General features: G+C 46.4%; 1 protein-coding gene across 3 annotated transcripts in view; it reads right to left on the bottom strand.

Moving 5' to 3' along the window:
* Positions 1 to 665: 665 nt before the first annotated feature.
* The window catches only part of LOC127569499 (FYVE and coiled-coil domain-containing protein 1-like), a 40984-nt gene continuing 24101 nt past the window's right edge, over positions 666 to 17548 (bottom strand). For 2 of the 3 annotated variants that reach the window (XM_052014212.1, XM_052014221.1), the window contains exons 10-12: positions 16341 to 16444; positions 6781 to 6915; positions 666 to 4936 (exon numbers count right to left, since the gene is read on the bottom strand). In XM_052014212.1, the coding sequence (XP_051870172.1) occupies positions 4828 to 4936; positions 6781 to 6915; positions 16341 to 16444 (348 nt within the window). In that variant the 3' untranslated portion in view covers positions 666 to 4827. The remainder of the gene's footprint in view (positions 4937 to 6780; positions 6916 to 16340; positions 16445 to 17548) is intronic. The other variant, XR_007956204.1, reaches the window with a different exon arrangement.

The following is a 17548-nucleotide window of genomic DNA, read 5'->3' as shown; positions in this document are numbered from 1 at the left end:
CCAGTCAGAATGCTCTCCACCGCACATCTGTAGAAATTTGCAAGATCCTTTGGTGACGTGCCAAATCTCCTCAAACTCCTAATGAAGTAGAGCTGCTGATGTGCCTTCTTTGTGACTGCATCAATGTGTTGGGCCCAGGATAGATCCTGGTTACTGTTTCCCTTGTGACAGCCACACCAGGGAACCAGAGAAGGAAAGAGACATTTCCATTCCTTCAGCTGACAACCTGTTTTGGAAGTTTGTTTAAAAGCCTTGTAGTTCCTCGGGGGGAATTCAGGATCATGGAAGCTTGGTCAATTTCTCGTCAGGAAGCAGGCTCGAAGGGATGAACGGCCTCACTTTCTATAAGCATTGACTCCATCAGTGACTGCGGTCTCTGTCGTTCTCCCGCACTGATGTGGAACGTGCTTTACCAAACGCACACAGTAAAATCAGAGTGAGTATGCCTCACCAGAGACCTGGCCTCAGGCTCCCCGGGGAATGGTCTTCCAGCCTCACATCTCCACTGCCTCTGGAGATGCAACAGCAGCCCAGCAACTGTGCGTTCCCTGCGTGGCTGCATCACCCACCACCCCCAAAGGGCACTCAACAAGGTGATAGCAAGTCTAAGACCACCCAGCAGTTGGGTTACAGAACTACTGCATTTTATCATTGCTTTAGTTTCTTTTAATGCCAGTGGAAGATATTGCAGCATGTTTTAGATACATCTATAAACAACTCCAGTGGGATTTTACTAGAAAAGGAGAAACATCTTTTTGCTGTTCCCATCAGGCAGGAGGTACAGAAGCCTGAAGTCCCACACCACCAGGTTCAGGAACAGCGACTTTCCGTCAACCATTTGGTTCTTGAACCAACCGGCACAACCCTGATCACTGCTTCACAAACAGAACACTACGAACCACGTCTTGCGCTGCCACAGACATACCTTCAGTTGTGTCTGGGGTTTTTTTTGCACTGTCCTGTTTTTGCTAAATCTTTTTTTTATAAATGTATGGTATAATTTCAAAGTCAAAGCTGAGTTTATTGTCATACACACAAGTCCATGTGCCCAGTGCATCACGGACACCAGCCTCCCCTCCTTGGACTGTCTTTACCTCTCGTTGTCTTGGTGAAGCAGCCAGCATAATCAAAGACCCCACCCACCCGGGACATTCTCTCTCCTCTCCTCTTCCATCGGGTAGAAGATACAGGAGCCTGAGGTCATGTACCGCCAGACTCAAGGACAGCTTCTACCCCACTGTGATAAGACTATTGAACGGTTCCCTTATACAATGAGATGGACGATGACCTCACGATCTACCTTGTTGTGACCTTGCACCTTATTGCGCTGCACTTTCTCTGTAGCTGTGACACTTTACTCTGTACTGTTATTGTTTTTACCTGTACTACATCAATGCACTCTGTACTAACCCAATGTAACTGCACTGTGTAATGAATTGACCTGTACGATCAGTTTGCAAGACAAGTTTTTCACTGTACCTCGATACAAGTGACAATAATAAACCAACACCAATGTGTGCACAGGCGCAATGAAAATCTTGCAGCAGGCATCACAGGCACACAGCATCTTATAAGCAGCATTTTATGTATAATTTTTGTTCCGTGTGTTGCCTGTACCTACATGCCCGTGATGCTGCTGCAAGCAAATGTTTCATTGTACTTGTACCCCAACGTACTTGTGACAATAAACTCGACGACTTGACAATAGGTAGATCCCAACACACTACCCTGCGAGCCAGACCCAGGCTCCTCATTCCTGGCTCCACACTGCCACCCAGTGTAAGTACATTTTATTACAATTCACCAGCTGGACGAGTCCTGCCCTAGCACATGGGGTGGGTTTAATCACAGGAAATGGCCAGTTCCTGTGGGCTGGGTGACTGAGTCTGTGGAGACCCAGACAGCTGATTTTGTGCTGACTTTAACCCAGTTATTCCTCTTTCGTTTTGTTTTGACAACCTTAAGGTTGGACGTGCAGACAACATTTCCTCTTGTGGGAGAATCTAGAACTCGGCAAATGAGTCAGTGTTCAAATACAAGGGGTTTGTGAGCATTTGGAACTCTCTTCCTCCAAGGGCAGTGGGGGCAGAGTCTGAACATTTTTAAGGCAGAGGGAGAGAGACTAGATTCATGGAGTTGTACAGCATGGAAACAGGCCCTTCGGCCCAACTCGTCCATGCCGACCAAGTTGCTGACCTGAGCTAGTCCCATTTTTCTGCGTTCTACAAATGTAGACTGTGCCTTTTATAGAATCAAAGAAACTTATGGCTTGTCCACACCAGACATAAAGATAGTCCTGTGTATTATGCAGTACACTTTGTCTAGAGTCGGAGAGTTTTACACTACAGGCCCTGAATCAAGTTGCCTTCCTAACCTAGTCCCACTTGCCTGCATTTGGCCCATATCCCTCTAAATCTTTCCTATCCATGGACTTGTCCAAGTGTCCTCTAAAAGTTGCCCCTCAGGTCCCCTTTGGATCTTTCCCCTCTCACCTTAAACCTGTGCCGTCTGGTTTTAGGGGCTGATTCCCAGGTACCCCGGAGATTGAGGGACATGGGAGCAGGTCCCTGGATGATCCTGGGGCAGTGGTGGGGCCTGGGAATGTGGAGTTATTTCCAGGACCAAGAACCTGAGAGTGGAGCTAGGTCTCTGGCAGTCTGGGAAGGGTGGTATGGATGGACATGGGCTGGGCACAGTCATGGGGAGGCGGCAGGAAAATGGGGCAGAAATCTACTGCACGTGGTCATCACCAGCTCCAGACACAGAACATCGAACACTACAGCACAGTACAGGCCCTTCGGCCCACAATGTTGTGCCGACATTTTATCCTGCTCTAAGATCTATCTAACCCTTCCCTCCCACATAGCCCCCCATTTCTCTATCATTCATGTGCCTATCTAAGAGCTCTTATCTGCCCCCACAACCTCTGCCGGCAGTGCATTCCATGCACCCACCATTCTCTGTGTAAAAAACTTACCCCTGACACCCCCCTTATACCTTCCTCGAATCACCTTAAAATTATGCCCCTCGTGTTAGCCATTGTCGCCCTGGGAAAAAGTCTCTGACTGTCCACTCGATCTATGCCTCTTATCATCTTGTACATCTCTAACATCTGGATTCTCGCTTGCACCTTTCACAGCTGCTTTATGCCCTGAACTCCTGAGGCAGCTCGTTTCTGTGTCCCAAAAACCACATCATCTGTTGCAGTTCCTGTTGACCAGAAGTGGCAGAGTGGCACAGCTGGTACAGCTGCTGCTTCACAGCTCCAGAGACCCAGGTTCGATCCCCACCTCCGGCGCTGTCTGTGTGGAGTTTGCACGCTCTACCTGTGACTGTGTGGGTTTCCCCCGGGTGCTCCGGTTTCCTCCCACATCCCAACGATGTGCGGGGTTGGCGGGATAATTGGCTGCTGTAAATTGCCCCTTGTGTATGGGTGAGGGGTAGAATCTGGGGGGAGTTGGTGGAAATGTGGGGGAAATGAAATGGATCAGGGTAGGATTGGTGTAAATGGGTGGGTGATGGTGGGCATGGACTCAATGGGCCGAAGGGCCTGTTTCCCTGCTGTATCTCTGAACAAGTATAAACTTCCCGCCCGATGAACTTTCTGGATGGACATCAGCCAGGAGTCTGGCAAGAGGGACAATCACTCAGCAGGTCAGGTCCTGACCTAGGGTCTCCAACTCGAAACACTAGTTCCCATTCTCTCCCCACAGATGCTGCCTGACCTGTTGAGTATCTCCGACCTTGTCTGCTCGATTCCAGAGGTCAGGTGATGATTCTGTTTTTGGTCTGGAAAGACCGAGAGGGGAAGGGGACCTGGTGAAAGGGCCATCAACATGTTCCTCTCCCCACAGATGCTGCCTGACCTGTTGAGTATCTCTGACCTTCCCTGCTCGAGTTGAGGGAAGCTGATGTTGGGCAGAGTGTGTTCTCCAGACAGGCACTCCTAGAGTGAGTGCATCCACAGTCTTCAGTCTCAGTCAAGAGAGGGGTAGAAGGATGGAGATACAGAGTGGGACAGGAGACATCTCACTGGGGCAGCTGGAGGGGGTGCAGACCTGAGCTGTGGGAGGCGAAGGGTGAAACCTCCAGAACGTGGTTGGACCAACAAGCAATCCACTGGAGGAGCTCAGTGGGCCGAGCAGCATCCATGGGGGAAGAGGAACTGGAGACACAGGAGACTGCACGTGCTGGAACCTAGAGCAAGACACACTCTGCTGGAGGAACCTGGTGTGGCTGGAGGTGGTCACCCACTGGCTGTGTGACCAGCCCTGGGTCAGGACCTTGTACACTCTCAGAGGCAGCTGGAGTGGGCAAGGAAGAGGACATTCCGACACGTCTGGTCCAACATGCAATAATCTGGACCCACGCTCCTTCTCCCAACACCCCTAGGTCTCCAGTCTGAGGTTTAAAACTCCCCAGTCGCTGTTTATGGGAAAGTGTCCCAGCCTCCCTGGCACTCAGGGTGCAGATGTGTCTCCAAACCTCATTCGCCAAGCCTGACTCCACTTCCCAGACTGTCCCCACTCCCAGACTCTTGGATCAGCGGGAATGTTTCCCCTCCATCGGCTCTGAGACCCCGTGAACAGCTGGACAGCAGTAAACGTCAGCCCATGGCCTCCCAAATTCCAGGGGAATCCATCGCTGCTTGATGTGAACTCAGGAGCAGTCACTGCCCTTGAACCCCATCGGATTGTCTGCCATTGGACTCGGGAACAGCCGGAATGGGAATGTATCTGCACCGGTACAGGAATTCTGTCGGAAGGCAGCAGAATTCCACCAAAGCAGGGATCCTGGGAGAGGCTCCCCTCAGCGACATCTCGGCACTCAAATCCCTTTCTTGCTCCCGAGCTGATTCCTCCTCAGGGATGCCTTTGGCCCAGCCAGTTGTGGACTCTCCAACCTCTCCGCCTTCTGCCACAGGAGGTCCTTCTCCCTGCTCAACACAACAGGCAGATTCAGTGGGAGCAGAGTGACCCTGACACACACCCTCACTGTCACACCCGAGCACACTCACCGCTCACACCCGAGCACACTCACCGCTCACAACTGAGCACACTCACTGCTCACACTCACCGCTCACACCGAACACACTCACCGCTCACACCGAGCACACTCACCACTCACACCCAAACACCCTCACCACTCACACCCGAACACCCTCACCGCTCACACCCGAGCACACCCACTGCTCACACCGAGCACACTCACTGCTCACACCCAGATTGAGTCATAGATAGAGTCATAAAAGTCACACAGCACGGAAACAGGCCCTTCGGCCCAACTGGTCCATGCCAACCACGATGTCTATCTTATCTAGTCCCATTTGCTTGCAATTGTCCCGTATCCCTCTAAACTTTTCCTATCCATGGACCTGTCCAAATGCTTTTTAAATGTTGTTACTGTACCTGCCTCACCCACTTCCTCTGGCAGCTCGTTCCATATACTGACCACCCTCTGTGTGAAAAAGTTGCCCCTCAGGTCCCCTTTAAATCTTTCCCCTCTCGCTTTAAGTCTTCGTCGTCTAGTTTTAGACTCCCCTACCCTGGGGAAAAGACAGTGACCGTCCACCTTATCTCTGCCCCTCATGATTTTATAAACATCTATAAGGTCACCCTTCAGCCTCCTTCGCTCCAGGGAAACAGTCCCAGCCAGTCCAGTCTCTCCTTATAACTCACAATACTCCCAGTGTGGTCTCACCAATGACTTGTACACTTGTAACATAATGTCCCAACTGCTGACAACACCCTGACTGACAAAGGCCAGTGACGCAAACGCCCTCTTCAATACCCTGTGCACTTTCATGGACAATGTAGGGCTCCCTGTTCTACAACACTCTCCAGGGCCCTACTACTACTGTGTAGGTCCTGCCATGGTTTAACTGAACCCAGGTGAAGGTTCTCGACCGTCCATTTCCCTCCACAGATGCTGCCTGACCTGATGAGTTCCCTCAGCTTTTTGTGTCTCCAAACCTCCGCACTTCTCCAAGTTACATTACTTATCCCACTTCCCCACTTTGTCCAGATCCTGTTGTATTCGAAGACAACCTTCTTCACAGTGCACTGCACCACCAAGTCTGGTGTCAACTTCAAACTGACTAACCACATTGGCATCCAAATCATTCATATAGATGACAAACAGCACGGGACCCAGCACCGACCCCTGCGGCACACCGCTGGTCGCAGGCCTCCGGTCTGAGAAACACCTTCCACTGCCTCCCTCTGACTCCTCCCACCAGGCTGTATCCAACTGGCTTGCTCACCCTGGATCCCATGTGATCTAAACTTCTAGACTAGCCTACCATGCAGGACCTTGTCAAAAGCCTTGCTAAAGGCCACATTGATAGTCAAAGTCAAAGTGGAGTATACTGTCATCTGCACAAGTCCATGTGTGCACAGGTGCAATGAAAAACTTACTTGCAGCAGCATCACAGGCACAGAGCATCAGAGACACAACATTCACAAGAAAAACATGAATTAAACATACACTATGCATGATTTTTACAATAAAGAACATAATTAGAACAAAAAAGGTCTATTTTAGTGCAAAGTGATCAAAGTGGTCATAGTGTTGCTAAAATGTAGTTTAATTGTAGTGTAGGTAGATTACATCTACTACTCTGCCCTTGTCAATCCTCTTTAACATACTCAATCAAATACATGAAACACAATCTCCCACGCACTAAGCCATGCTGACCATCCCTCATCAGATCTTGTGTTCTACCAGCGTGAAGCTGGAGGTGATGTTCTCTCACTCTCCATTCCTGGTCCCCACTCTCACCTCAGGAGCTGGACTGTCCTCTCCTTCAGTGACACCACCATCTCCTTGAGGTCCCGGCATTCTTCCTCCCTGCTCTTTGCATCTTCCTGTGCCTTTTTCAGCAGCTGTCTTAATTCCTCCTCTGTCACCTTGGCTCTGTGAAAGGACACAGGAAGATAAATGCGACTGGTCCGGATCACACGCACCATTGCCCGCCCTCCCCTCCCCATTGAGTTCCTCATGGGGAAGTTCCCCATCCCCAGCACGGAGCCCACCAGCCAGTCTGGTGGTCAGTCTGCATCCCTCAGCTCCTTGGCCTTACCGTCAGCACTGACTGAAAGTGGGGTCACAGGTAGACAGGGTGGTGAAGAAGACGTTTGACATGCTGGCCTTCCTCAGTCAGGGCACTGAGTATCAGAGTTGGGATGTTATGCTGCTGTTGTGCAGGCTGTATTTGGAAAGTTGTGTTCAGTTTCGGTCACCCTGCCTCAGGAAAGATGCCATTAAACTGGAAAGAGTGCAGAGGAGATTTATGAGGATGTTGTCAGGACTCGAGGGACTGAGTTGTGGAGGAAGCTTGAGCAGATTGGGACTTTTTTCACTGGAGAGTAGGAGAATGAGGGGTGATGTTATAAAGGTGCATAAAATCAAGAGGGGCATAGATGGGGTGAATGTGCACGGTCTTTTCCCCAGGGTTGGGGAATCAAGAACTAGAGGGTGTAGGTTTAAGATGAGAGGGGAGAGATTTAATAGGAACCTGAGGGGCAATTTTTTCACCCAGAGGGTGGTCAGTACGTGGAACGAGCTGCCAGAGGAAGTAGTTGAGGCAGGTACATTAACAACATTTGAAAGGTTCAAGTTCCTGTGAGCAGCTTCAAGTTCCTTGGTGTCAACATCTCAGAGGATCTATCCTGGGCCCAACACATTGATGCAACCACGAAGAAGGCACGCCAGCAGCTCTACTTTGTTAGGAGTTTGAGGAGATTTGGTATGTCACCAAAGACTCTTGAAGATTTCTGCAGATGTATGGTGGAGAGCATTCTGACTGGTTGCATCACAGCCTAGTACAGAGGCTCCAATGCACAGGATCGAAAGAGGCTGCAGAGGGTTGTAGACTCAGCCAGCTCCATCACGGGCACAACCCTCCCCACCATCGAGGACATCTTCAAGAGGCGGTGCCTCAAGAAGGTGGTATTCATCACTAAGGACCCTCACCAACCGGGACATGCCCTCTTCTCATTACTACCATCGGGGAGGAGGTACAGGAGCCTGAAGACCCACACTCAACGATTCAGGAACAGCCTCTTCCCCTCTGCCATCAGATCTCTGTATGGTCCATGAACCCATGAACACTACCTCGTTATTCCTCTTTTGCACTATTTATTTTGTTACAGACTCAGTGAAAGTCCCTTTAAGATAGAGTGTGTGTGTTTATGTGTGTGTGGGGCGTGCTTACGTCAACAGAAGATAAAGGACGTAATGACGTTGTTGAAGAAGCAGAAGAAGAAGGAGAGAGAGAGAGAGAGAAGGGAGAGAGACACCAGCCTGCTTGTTTTCTCTATCGATGGATGAGAAACAATAACTGTTTGCTACTGAAATCCATGTATGGAAGTTGGAAGTAATCCGGTAGAATTCACTTTGTTGCTGACCTGTAGAAAGAAACAGGTATTTGTGTGTGGACGACCACGGTTCGGATGCTTTTCGGGGTGAGGAAGTCACTACCGAGTAAACACTGAAGTGTCGTTTGGGTTCCATCGTGGAACATTTGGATTTCGTATTTACTCTCCCTATGTTCTCTACATCTACATCTTATCTTCAGACAACGGTGGTTGTTGAAGAAGCCCTTGCTCATGTTTCACCTTATGGCTTGCGGAACTGAACTTTAAGAACCATTCTGGAACTGGGAGTTTTGGACTTTGTCACACACACACACGAAGAGTTTAGTTTTGGGGTTAACGTTTGAGGTTTAACATTTTTGAATTCTAACATACTAACATTTTTACTTTTATTTTGCATATTATCATAAGTAGTGATTAATAAAATAGTTTTTAACACTGAATCATGCTCAGTGTGTTTCTTTTGTTGCTGGTTCGTGACAAAATTGGGGGCTCGTCCGGGATATTTTCCCAAGGTTAATGAGATTTGTTCGGGATCCAATCCAAAGATTAACGAGTATTGTCTGGGATCGTTTCCCAGATTGACGAGATTTGTTCGGGATTCAATCCAAAGATTTTTGAGGGAGGTCTGATAAATTCTTTTTAATTGGCTTGTGTGTGTGGAAACCAGCAGCAATGGATATTAAGGCATTTTTGGAGTCACCAACCCAAAAGGGATTGGAGGGGGCGAAAAAGGATGATCTGATAAAGATTGCTACAAGGTTAAACCTTACAGAAGTAAAGCAGTCTATGAGAAAGGCAGATATTCAGAGATTGATAGCTGGCCATTATGTGGAAAAGAAGGTGTTTGAGAAGGAAGTGTTAAAACAGTTTCCTGGCAGTGAAATAGCAATTTCTGAGGCACAGGTGCAGCTGGCAAAGATAGAGGCTGAACGAGAGCAAACCCAGTTAAAGATAGAAGCTGAACGAGAACAAAAGAGATTAGAGGCTGAACGAGAGCAAACCCAGTTAAAGATAGAGGCCGAACGAGAGAAATTAGAGGCCGAACAAAAGCTAACTCAGATGAAGATAGAGGCTGATCTAGGAATGAAGCAGATGGAATTGAAAAGGATGGAGCTGGATAGTGAGGAGAAGGAGAAACAGAGGCAGCATGAGTTAAAAATGAAGCGAAAGAGTTTGGAATCTGATTCTGATGATGGTTTTTTCAGCCAGCAGGGAGGTTCGATTAGTCCCTCCTTTTGAAGAAGATCAGGTTGATCAGTATTTCCAACATTTTGAAAAGGTTGTTGTGAGTTCAAACTGGCCAAGGAAAGGATGGGCTCTTATGGTACAGAGTGTGATTAAAGGTAAAGCTCAAAAAGCTTATTCTGCTTTGTCTGCTGAGGATGCAGCTGATTATACCAAGGTAAAACAAGCTATATTGAAGGCCTATGAATTGGTACCTGAAGCTTATAGACAAAAATTTAGAGACTTGAGGAAATCTGCAGATCAGACTTATATGGAATTTGCCAATGGAAAGAGAATATGTTTTGAACGATGGTACATGGCTAAAAATGTAGATGGGGATTTTGATAAATTGAAAGAATTGATACTGGTGGAAGACTTTAAAAGATGTGTTCCAGCTGAGTTAACAACATATTTAAATGAAAAGGCAGTGGAAACTTTACAAGAAACTGCTAGGTTGGCAGATGATTATGCTTTAACCCATAAATCAAAATGAGGACAACCTAAAACCTTTCAAAAGAGTTACAAAGACAATCCAGGTAAACCGGAGATTAAATTGGGAGGTAATCAAAAAGGGAAGGATGAAAAGAAGCCAGGGCTGGAGAAACCTGTTGAGCGTACTTGTTATTACTGTAAGAAACCTGGCCATGTGATATCTAATTGTGCCCTTTTGAAGAAAAGGAAGGAAGCTGTGCCCAATGCTTGCTTTCAGGCAATTAAAAATCAAAAAGGTTTAGGAGATGCTGTTAAAGATCAGTCCTTGCAAGAGGTAAAAATGGAAAAGTTGGAGGAGGTGAGAAAGGAATTCCGTTCGTATGTATCAGAGGGTTTTGTTTCACTGAATGATGAGTCACCCCAGGTGCCAGTGAAAATTCTTAGAGATACTGGGGCTTGTCAATCTCTCTTGCTGGACAGTGTTTTAAATTTTGGTGAAGAAAGTGACACTGGTGAGGTAAATCTAGTGCGAGGCGTTACAGATGACACCATGTCTGTCCCTTTACACAGGGTGATTTTAAAGTCAAAGTTCGTAGAAGGACCAGTCGAGATAGGGATAAGACCTAGGTTGCCAGTGGAAGGAGTTTCTTTGTTATTGGGAAATGACCTTGCAGATGGAGAAAGTGTTCCTGTGGTATGGTTAACGACCAAACCAAGGATTGATGAGTCTGAGGATGATCCAGATGTTTACCCATCATGTGCGGTGACTCGAGCTAGAGCTAAAGAATTAGCCAAGACAGACAGTCCGGTGCAGTCTGATGTGGTTCCTTGTGACAGTCCTAAACAGGAAGAAAATTATGATGCCTTATCTGAGACTTTTCTGTCTTCACTGGAGGATCAACATCCTTATAGTGAGCCTGAATTTAAAGATTTGTCTTTGTCGAGGAAGGATTTTATGGTGGAACAGACAAAGGATCCTGAGTTGACAGAATTGAAAGAAAAAGCTCTCTCATGTGAGGAGATTGGAAAAGTGCCAATTGGATATTATGTCAAAAATGGAGTGTTAATGAGGAAATGGAGACCTCCTCATGTTCCTGTTACTGAGGAATGGGAAGTTATTCATCAGGTTGTTGTTCCAAAAGTTTATAGGGATGAGATTTTAAACCTGGCCCACAGTATGCCTTTGGGTGGTCATTTTGGGGTGAATAAAACTGTAGGGAAGATCTTGAAACAATTCTATTGGCCTGGTTTGAGAAAAGATGTGGTGATGTTTTGTCGAAACTGTCACACATGTCAGATGGTAGGTAAACCAAATCAAAAACCCCCTGTGGCTCCGTTGAAGCCAATTCCTGCTTTTGGTGAACCCTTTTCGAAGGTGATTGTGGACTGTGTTGGCCCCTTACCAAAGTCTAAGACTGGAAATCAGTATTTGTTAACCATCACGTGTGCCACTTCTAGATTTCCAGAGGCAATACCCCTTAGAAATATTAAGGCCAAGACGATGTCAAAGGCTCTTTTAAAATTTTTTTCCTTGTTTGGTTTGCCAAAAGAAATCCAATCTGATCAAGGTAGTAATTTTATGTCAAATTTTTTTCAACAACTAGTCTATGAGCTGGGAGCAAAGCAGATTGTATCATCTGCATATCACCCAGAATCTCAAGGAGCTCTGGAGAGATTTCATTCTACTCTCAAAAATATGCTGAAGACTTATTGCTTTGAAAACACAAAGGATTGGGACGAAGGTATTCATTTACTTTTGTTTGCCGTTAGAGAATCAATCCAGGAGTCAATAGGATTTAGTCCGTTTGAGCTTGTATTTGGACATAGGGTGAGAGGACCTTTGGAGTTGTTAAGAGAGCAATGGGTTAATGAGGAAGTGCACTTGAGTCTGTTGGACTATGTCCAAAAATTTAAAACTCGGTTGGAGAGAGTCTGCCAGCTAGCGAGAGAGAATTTGAAAACTAGCCAGATAAGAATGAAGACATATTTTGATAGACGTACTCGGCCTAGGACATTTGCAGTGGGGAAAAAGGTGTTGGTATTTTTCCCTAGCCAAAATAATCCCTTGCTATCTCATTTTTCTGGACCCTATGTTATTGAATCTCGAGTGACTGATTTAACATATATAATCAAAACACCAGATAGACGCAAGAAAACACAACTCTGTCATGTAAACATGCTAAAACCTTATTATGAGAGGGATTCAGTTGTGGCCTTGGTGGATGATAGAAAGGTTGTTTCTAGAATGCCTGATGTTGATGTTGAGGAAGGCCAATTTAGACCAAATATTGTTCCATCAAAACTAAAAAACCAAAATATCCTGGAGAACCTTGAAACGAAGTTGGACCATTTACAAGTTTCACAAAAACAACAGATGAGAGAATTAATTTTAAAATTTAAAAATCTGTTCCCAGATGTTCCAAACAGAACATCGATAATTACCCATGATGTTGATGTTGGGGATGCAAAACCAATCAAACAACACCCGTATCGAATGAATGTGGAAAAAAGTCAACTTGTTGATCAGGAAATAAAATACATGTTGGAAAATGATATTATTAGACATTCTACTTCAAATTGGAGTTCGCCCTGTGTTATTGTACCTAAACCTGATGGAACTGTTAGATTTTGCACAGATTACAGGAAAGTGAATGCTGTAACGAAGTCAGATGCTTACCCTATTCCTAGGGTGGATGATTGCATAGATAGAGTGGGAAAGGCAAAATTTCTTACAAAGATTGACCTATTAAAAGGGTACTGGTGTGTTCCATTAACAGATAGAGGAAGGGAGATTTCAGCCTTTGTAACCCCTTCTGGATTGCATGAATACAATGTTTTGCCATTTGGAATGAAAAATGCTCCGGCAACATTTCAAAGAATGATTAATTCAGTGATTCATGGGTTAAAACATACAGATGCCTACATTGACGACTTAGTGACTGGGAATGATACATGGGAGGATCACATCTCTGCGTTAGAAAGGTTGTTTGAAAGACTTTCCAAGGCTAACCTTACAGTTAACTTGGCTAAAAGTGAATTTGGCCATGCCACTGTGACGTATCTTGGTTATGTTGTAGGTCAAGGCAAGTAAGCTCCTGTTCAGGCAAAAGTTCAAGCAATATCTGAGTTCCCTATTCCCACAGGTACGAGGACTGTTAGAAGATTTTTGGGAATGGTTGGATATTACTGAAAATTTTGTAAAAATTTTGCTGATATTGCTCTTCCCCTGACTAATCTTCTGAAGAAGGGAGTAAAGTTTGTTTGGACAGATTCTTGTCAAGAAGCATTTGAGAAGCTGAAAGCCATTTTATGCTACCATCCTGTGCTCAAGACACCTGACTTTGAAAAGCCATTTTCATTAGCAGTAGATGCCAGTGATGAAGCTGCAGGAGCTGTGTTGTTGCAGAAGGGTGACCTTGATGATATTGACCATCCTGTAGCTTACTTTTCAAAGAAATTTAATGAGCATCAAAAGAATTATTCCACCATAGAGAAAGAATTACTGTCGCTTGTTTTAGCCTTGCAACATTTCAGTGTATATGTTTGCACCGCTCAGAAACCATTGACTGTATATACAGATCATAACCCACTGGTGTTTCTGAGCCGAGTCAAAAACAAGAACAGAAGGCTGTTAAACTGGAGTTTAATTTTGCAAGAGTTTGATCTCATGATAACTCACATTAAAGGCAAAGATAATGTGATTGCTGATTGTCTTTCTCGATGTTAAATGGGAAAAATGTATCTGTACTAATCTGATAGTCTGTAGTTGTGTAAAATGATAATTATTAACATTACTAACTGTATGCGCGGTTAAATTTTTCTTGGGAAAAAATTTTTTTTAGGTGGGAGGTGTTACGGACTCAGTGAAAGTCCCTTTAAGATAGAGAGTGTGTGTGTGTGTGTGTGTGGGGCGTGCTTACGTCAATAGAAGATAAAGGACGTAATGACGTTGTTGAAGAAGCAGAAGAAGAAGGAGAGAGAGAGAGAGAAGGGAGAGAGACACCAGCCTGCTTGTTTTCTCTATCGATGGATGAGGAACAATAACTGTTTGCTACTGAAATCCATGTATGGAAGTTGGAAGTAATCCGGTGGAGTTCACTTTGTTGCTGACCTGTAGAAGGAAACAGGTATTTGTGTGTGGACGACCACGGTTCGGATGCTTTTCAGGGTGAGGAAGTCACTACCGAGTAAACACTGAAGTGTCGTTTGGGGTTCCATCGTGGAACATTTGGATTTCGTATTTACTCTCCCTATGTTCTCTACACCTACGTCTTATCTTCAGACAACGGTGGTTGTTGAAGAAGCCCTTGCTCATGTTTCACCTTATGGCTTGCGGAACTGAACTTTAAGAACCATTCCGGAACTTGGAGTTTGGGACTTTGTCACACACACACACTAAGAGTTTAGTTTTGGGGTTAACGTTCGAGGTTTAACATTTTTGAATTCTAACATACTAACATTTTTACTTTTATTTTACATATTATCATAAGTAGTGATTAATAAAATAGTTTTTAACACTGAATCATGCTCAGTGTGTTTCTTTTGTTGCTGGTTCGTGACAATTTATTTTTGTAATCTTATATTAATTTTTATGTCCTGCGCTGTACTGCTGCTTTAAAACAACACATTTCATGACATACGTCAGCGATAATAAACCTGATTCTGAGGTACTTGGACAGGTCCATGGATAGAAAAGGTTTAGAGGGAGATGGGCCAAACATGGGCAAATGGGACTAGCTTGCATGGGAATCTTGGTCGGCATGGACCAGTTGGGCCGAAGGGCCTGTGTCTGTGCTGTGTGACTCTATAACAATATCACAGCTGCACTCAGAGGGGACATAATGGAGGGCTCATCCACTGAGTCCATATGGGTAGAACTCAATAAGAAAGGTGCAATCACTCTGATGGGATTATACTACAGACCCCCCTATAGATAGAGCAGACAGCCGGTATCTTTTCCCCAGGGTTGAAATGTCTAATACCAGAGGGCGTGCACTTAAGGTGAGAAGGGGTAAGTTTAAAGGAGATGTGTGGGGCAAGTTTTTTTACACAGAGTGTGGTGGGTGCCTGGAATGTGCTGCCAGGGGTGGGGGTGGAGGCAGATACGACAGAGACATTTAAGATGCTTTTAGATGGGCACATGGACGTGAGGGAAATGGTAGGATATGGACCTTGTGTAGGCAGAAGGGACTAGTTTAGTTGGGCATTTTATTACTAATGTAATTGGTTTGGCACAACATCGTGGGCCGAAAGGCCTGTTCCTGTGCTGTACTGTTCTGTGTTCTATGACTCTATGAGTGGCTGCTGCCTTCCCTGGTTTGCCTCAGTACCGGTGGCTGATGGTCCCCTGTGGGCTGTCCGCAGAGCCTCTGTGAGCTCCTGATGCACGGACCCTCAGCTCTCAGTACAACCTTCCAGCAGTGATGGGTCAGAGATTCCCAGGTCAGTGGGGATGGTGCATTTCTGTAAAGAGGTTTTGAATGTGTTTGTGTGACACAGCTGGGGTACTGAGCCGGCAGCATCAGTCAACACCAGGCTCCTGTCTCGGACAATGCTGACTGTGTCGGGCAGTCTGAGTTTCTGAGTTTGTTGGCCTGGGAGAGTCCACTAGGCTGTGGCTCCTTTGGTGGATAAGCAAATTGTAGCAACTATAAAGAATTGTAGGTGTGAACAGAATTTGAAAAGACCAGTCTTGTGTGTGTGTGTGTGTGTGTGTGTGTGAGAGTGTGCCCTGTGTGTGTGTGTCTGTGTGTGTGTGTGTGTGTGTGTGTGTGTGTGTGTGTGAGAGTGTGCCCTGTGTGTGTGTGTCTGTGTGTGTCTGTGTGTGTGTGTGTGTGTGAGAGTGTGCCCTGTGTGTGTGTGTCTGTGTGTGTCTGTGTGTGTGTGTGTGTGTGTGAGAGTGTGCCCTGTGTGTGTGTGTCTGTGTGTGTGTGTGTGTGTGTGTGTGTGTGTGTGTGCACTGTGTGTGTACACTGTGTGTGTGTGTACACACTGTGTGTCTATGTGCTGTATGTGTGTGGGTGCATTGTGTGCTCTGTGTGTGCACTGCACTGCATGTGCAGTGTGTGTATGCGCACTGTCTGTGTGCATAGTCTGTGTGTGCGCATTGTGCGTGTATGTGTGTACTTTGTATGTGTACTGTGTGTGCTGTGTGTGTGGTGTACACATACTGTGTGTGTGCACTGTGTGTGCACAACTGTGTGCTGTATACACACTGTCTGCACTATGTGTGAGAGTGTACACACTGTGTGTGTGAGAGGGTGTGTACACACTGTGTGTGCAGTGAGTGGGACTGAGGTTCCTTACTGTGTCAGTGATGCAACCAGTAACTTCACTTCAGCTTCCCTGGAGCTCGACTTCTCCTCCGTGACTCCAGTCCCTGTCCCATCCGTCGGGAAATCACTGTGGTCCTGGCAACAGACACAAAGGGGAGGAATTCAGCTGGGACTGAGGGTGATGGTTCACAGTCACATCTCACTTTATGCCAGTTAGCCCTTCCCCTGAACACACCGACTCCCACTAGGACTGTTCTGAGGACCACAGCTCGTGGTGAAACTGGGCAGCAAGTCTCAGCTGGGTGTGTATCCAAACTGGAAACAGTGCAAAAAAGATGTAGGGGAATGTCGCCTGAACTCGAGGGCCTGAGGTATAGGGAGAGGTTGGCCAGGCTAGGACTTTATTCCTTGGAGCGTAGGGAACTGAACAGTGACCTTATAGAGGCAAACAAAATCATGAGGGGCAGAGATGGGGTGAATGTGCACGGTCTTTTTCCCAGGGTAAAGGAATCAAAAGCTCGAGGGTGCAGGTTTAAACACCTCTATCATGTCTACCTCCACCACCACCCCTGGCAGCCCGTTCCAGGCACCCACCGCTCTCTGTGTAAAAAACTTGCTCCGCCCACCTCCTTTGAACTTACCCCCTATCTTTTAAATGCATGTCCTGTAGTTCTTGAAATTTCCACCCTGGGAAAAAGATTCTGAACATCTACCCTATCTATGCCTCTCATAATTTTATAAATCTCTATCAGGTCTCCCCTCAGCCTCCAACACTCCAGAGAAAACAACACAAGTCTGTCCAACCTCTCCTTATAGCTCATGCCCTCTAATCCAGGCAGTGTCCTGGTGAACCTCTTCCGCACCCTCTCCAAAGCCTCCACACCCTTCCTGTAATGGGGCGACCAGAACTGCACACAGTACTCCAAGTGCAGCCTGACCAAAGTTTTATACAGCTGCAACGTGAAGTGCAGGAAAAGGCGCCAAGGCAGGGGAGCAGCTATTACCTTGATGAAGACCAGGTTGGAAGAGTCCTGATCCTCTCTCAAGCACAGACTGTCTGGTGATGTTCCATGATCCCTTCACTCCCTCCCCTCGTTCCTCACTGTCTACACGCCCTCTCCCTTCGCTCTCTCATTACAGACTGCCTTCCTCCCGCCGTCCCCTCCCACACGCTCTCCGCTCATCCCTACACAGGACGTGCGGTGCAAGCAGTGGATGCAGCACCCTGTCCGGATGTGC

Source organism: Pristis pectinata, chromosome 1, assembly GCF_009764475.1.
Source record: "Pristis pectinata isolate sPriPec2 chromosome 1, sPriPec2.1.pri, whole genome shotgun sequence".
Lineage (NCBI taxonomy): Eukaryota > Metazoa > Chordata > Chondrichthyes > Rhinopristiformes > Pristidae > Pristis > Pristis pectinata.
Note: the sequence above shows the minus strand (reverse complement) of the source record. Positions and strands in the feature narration are given on the sequence as shown.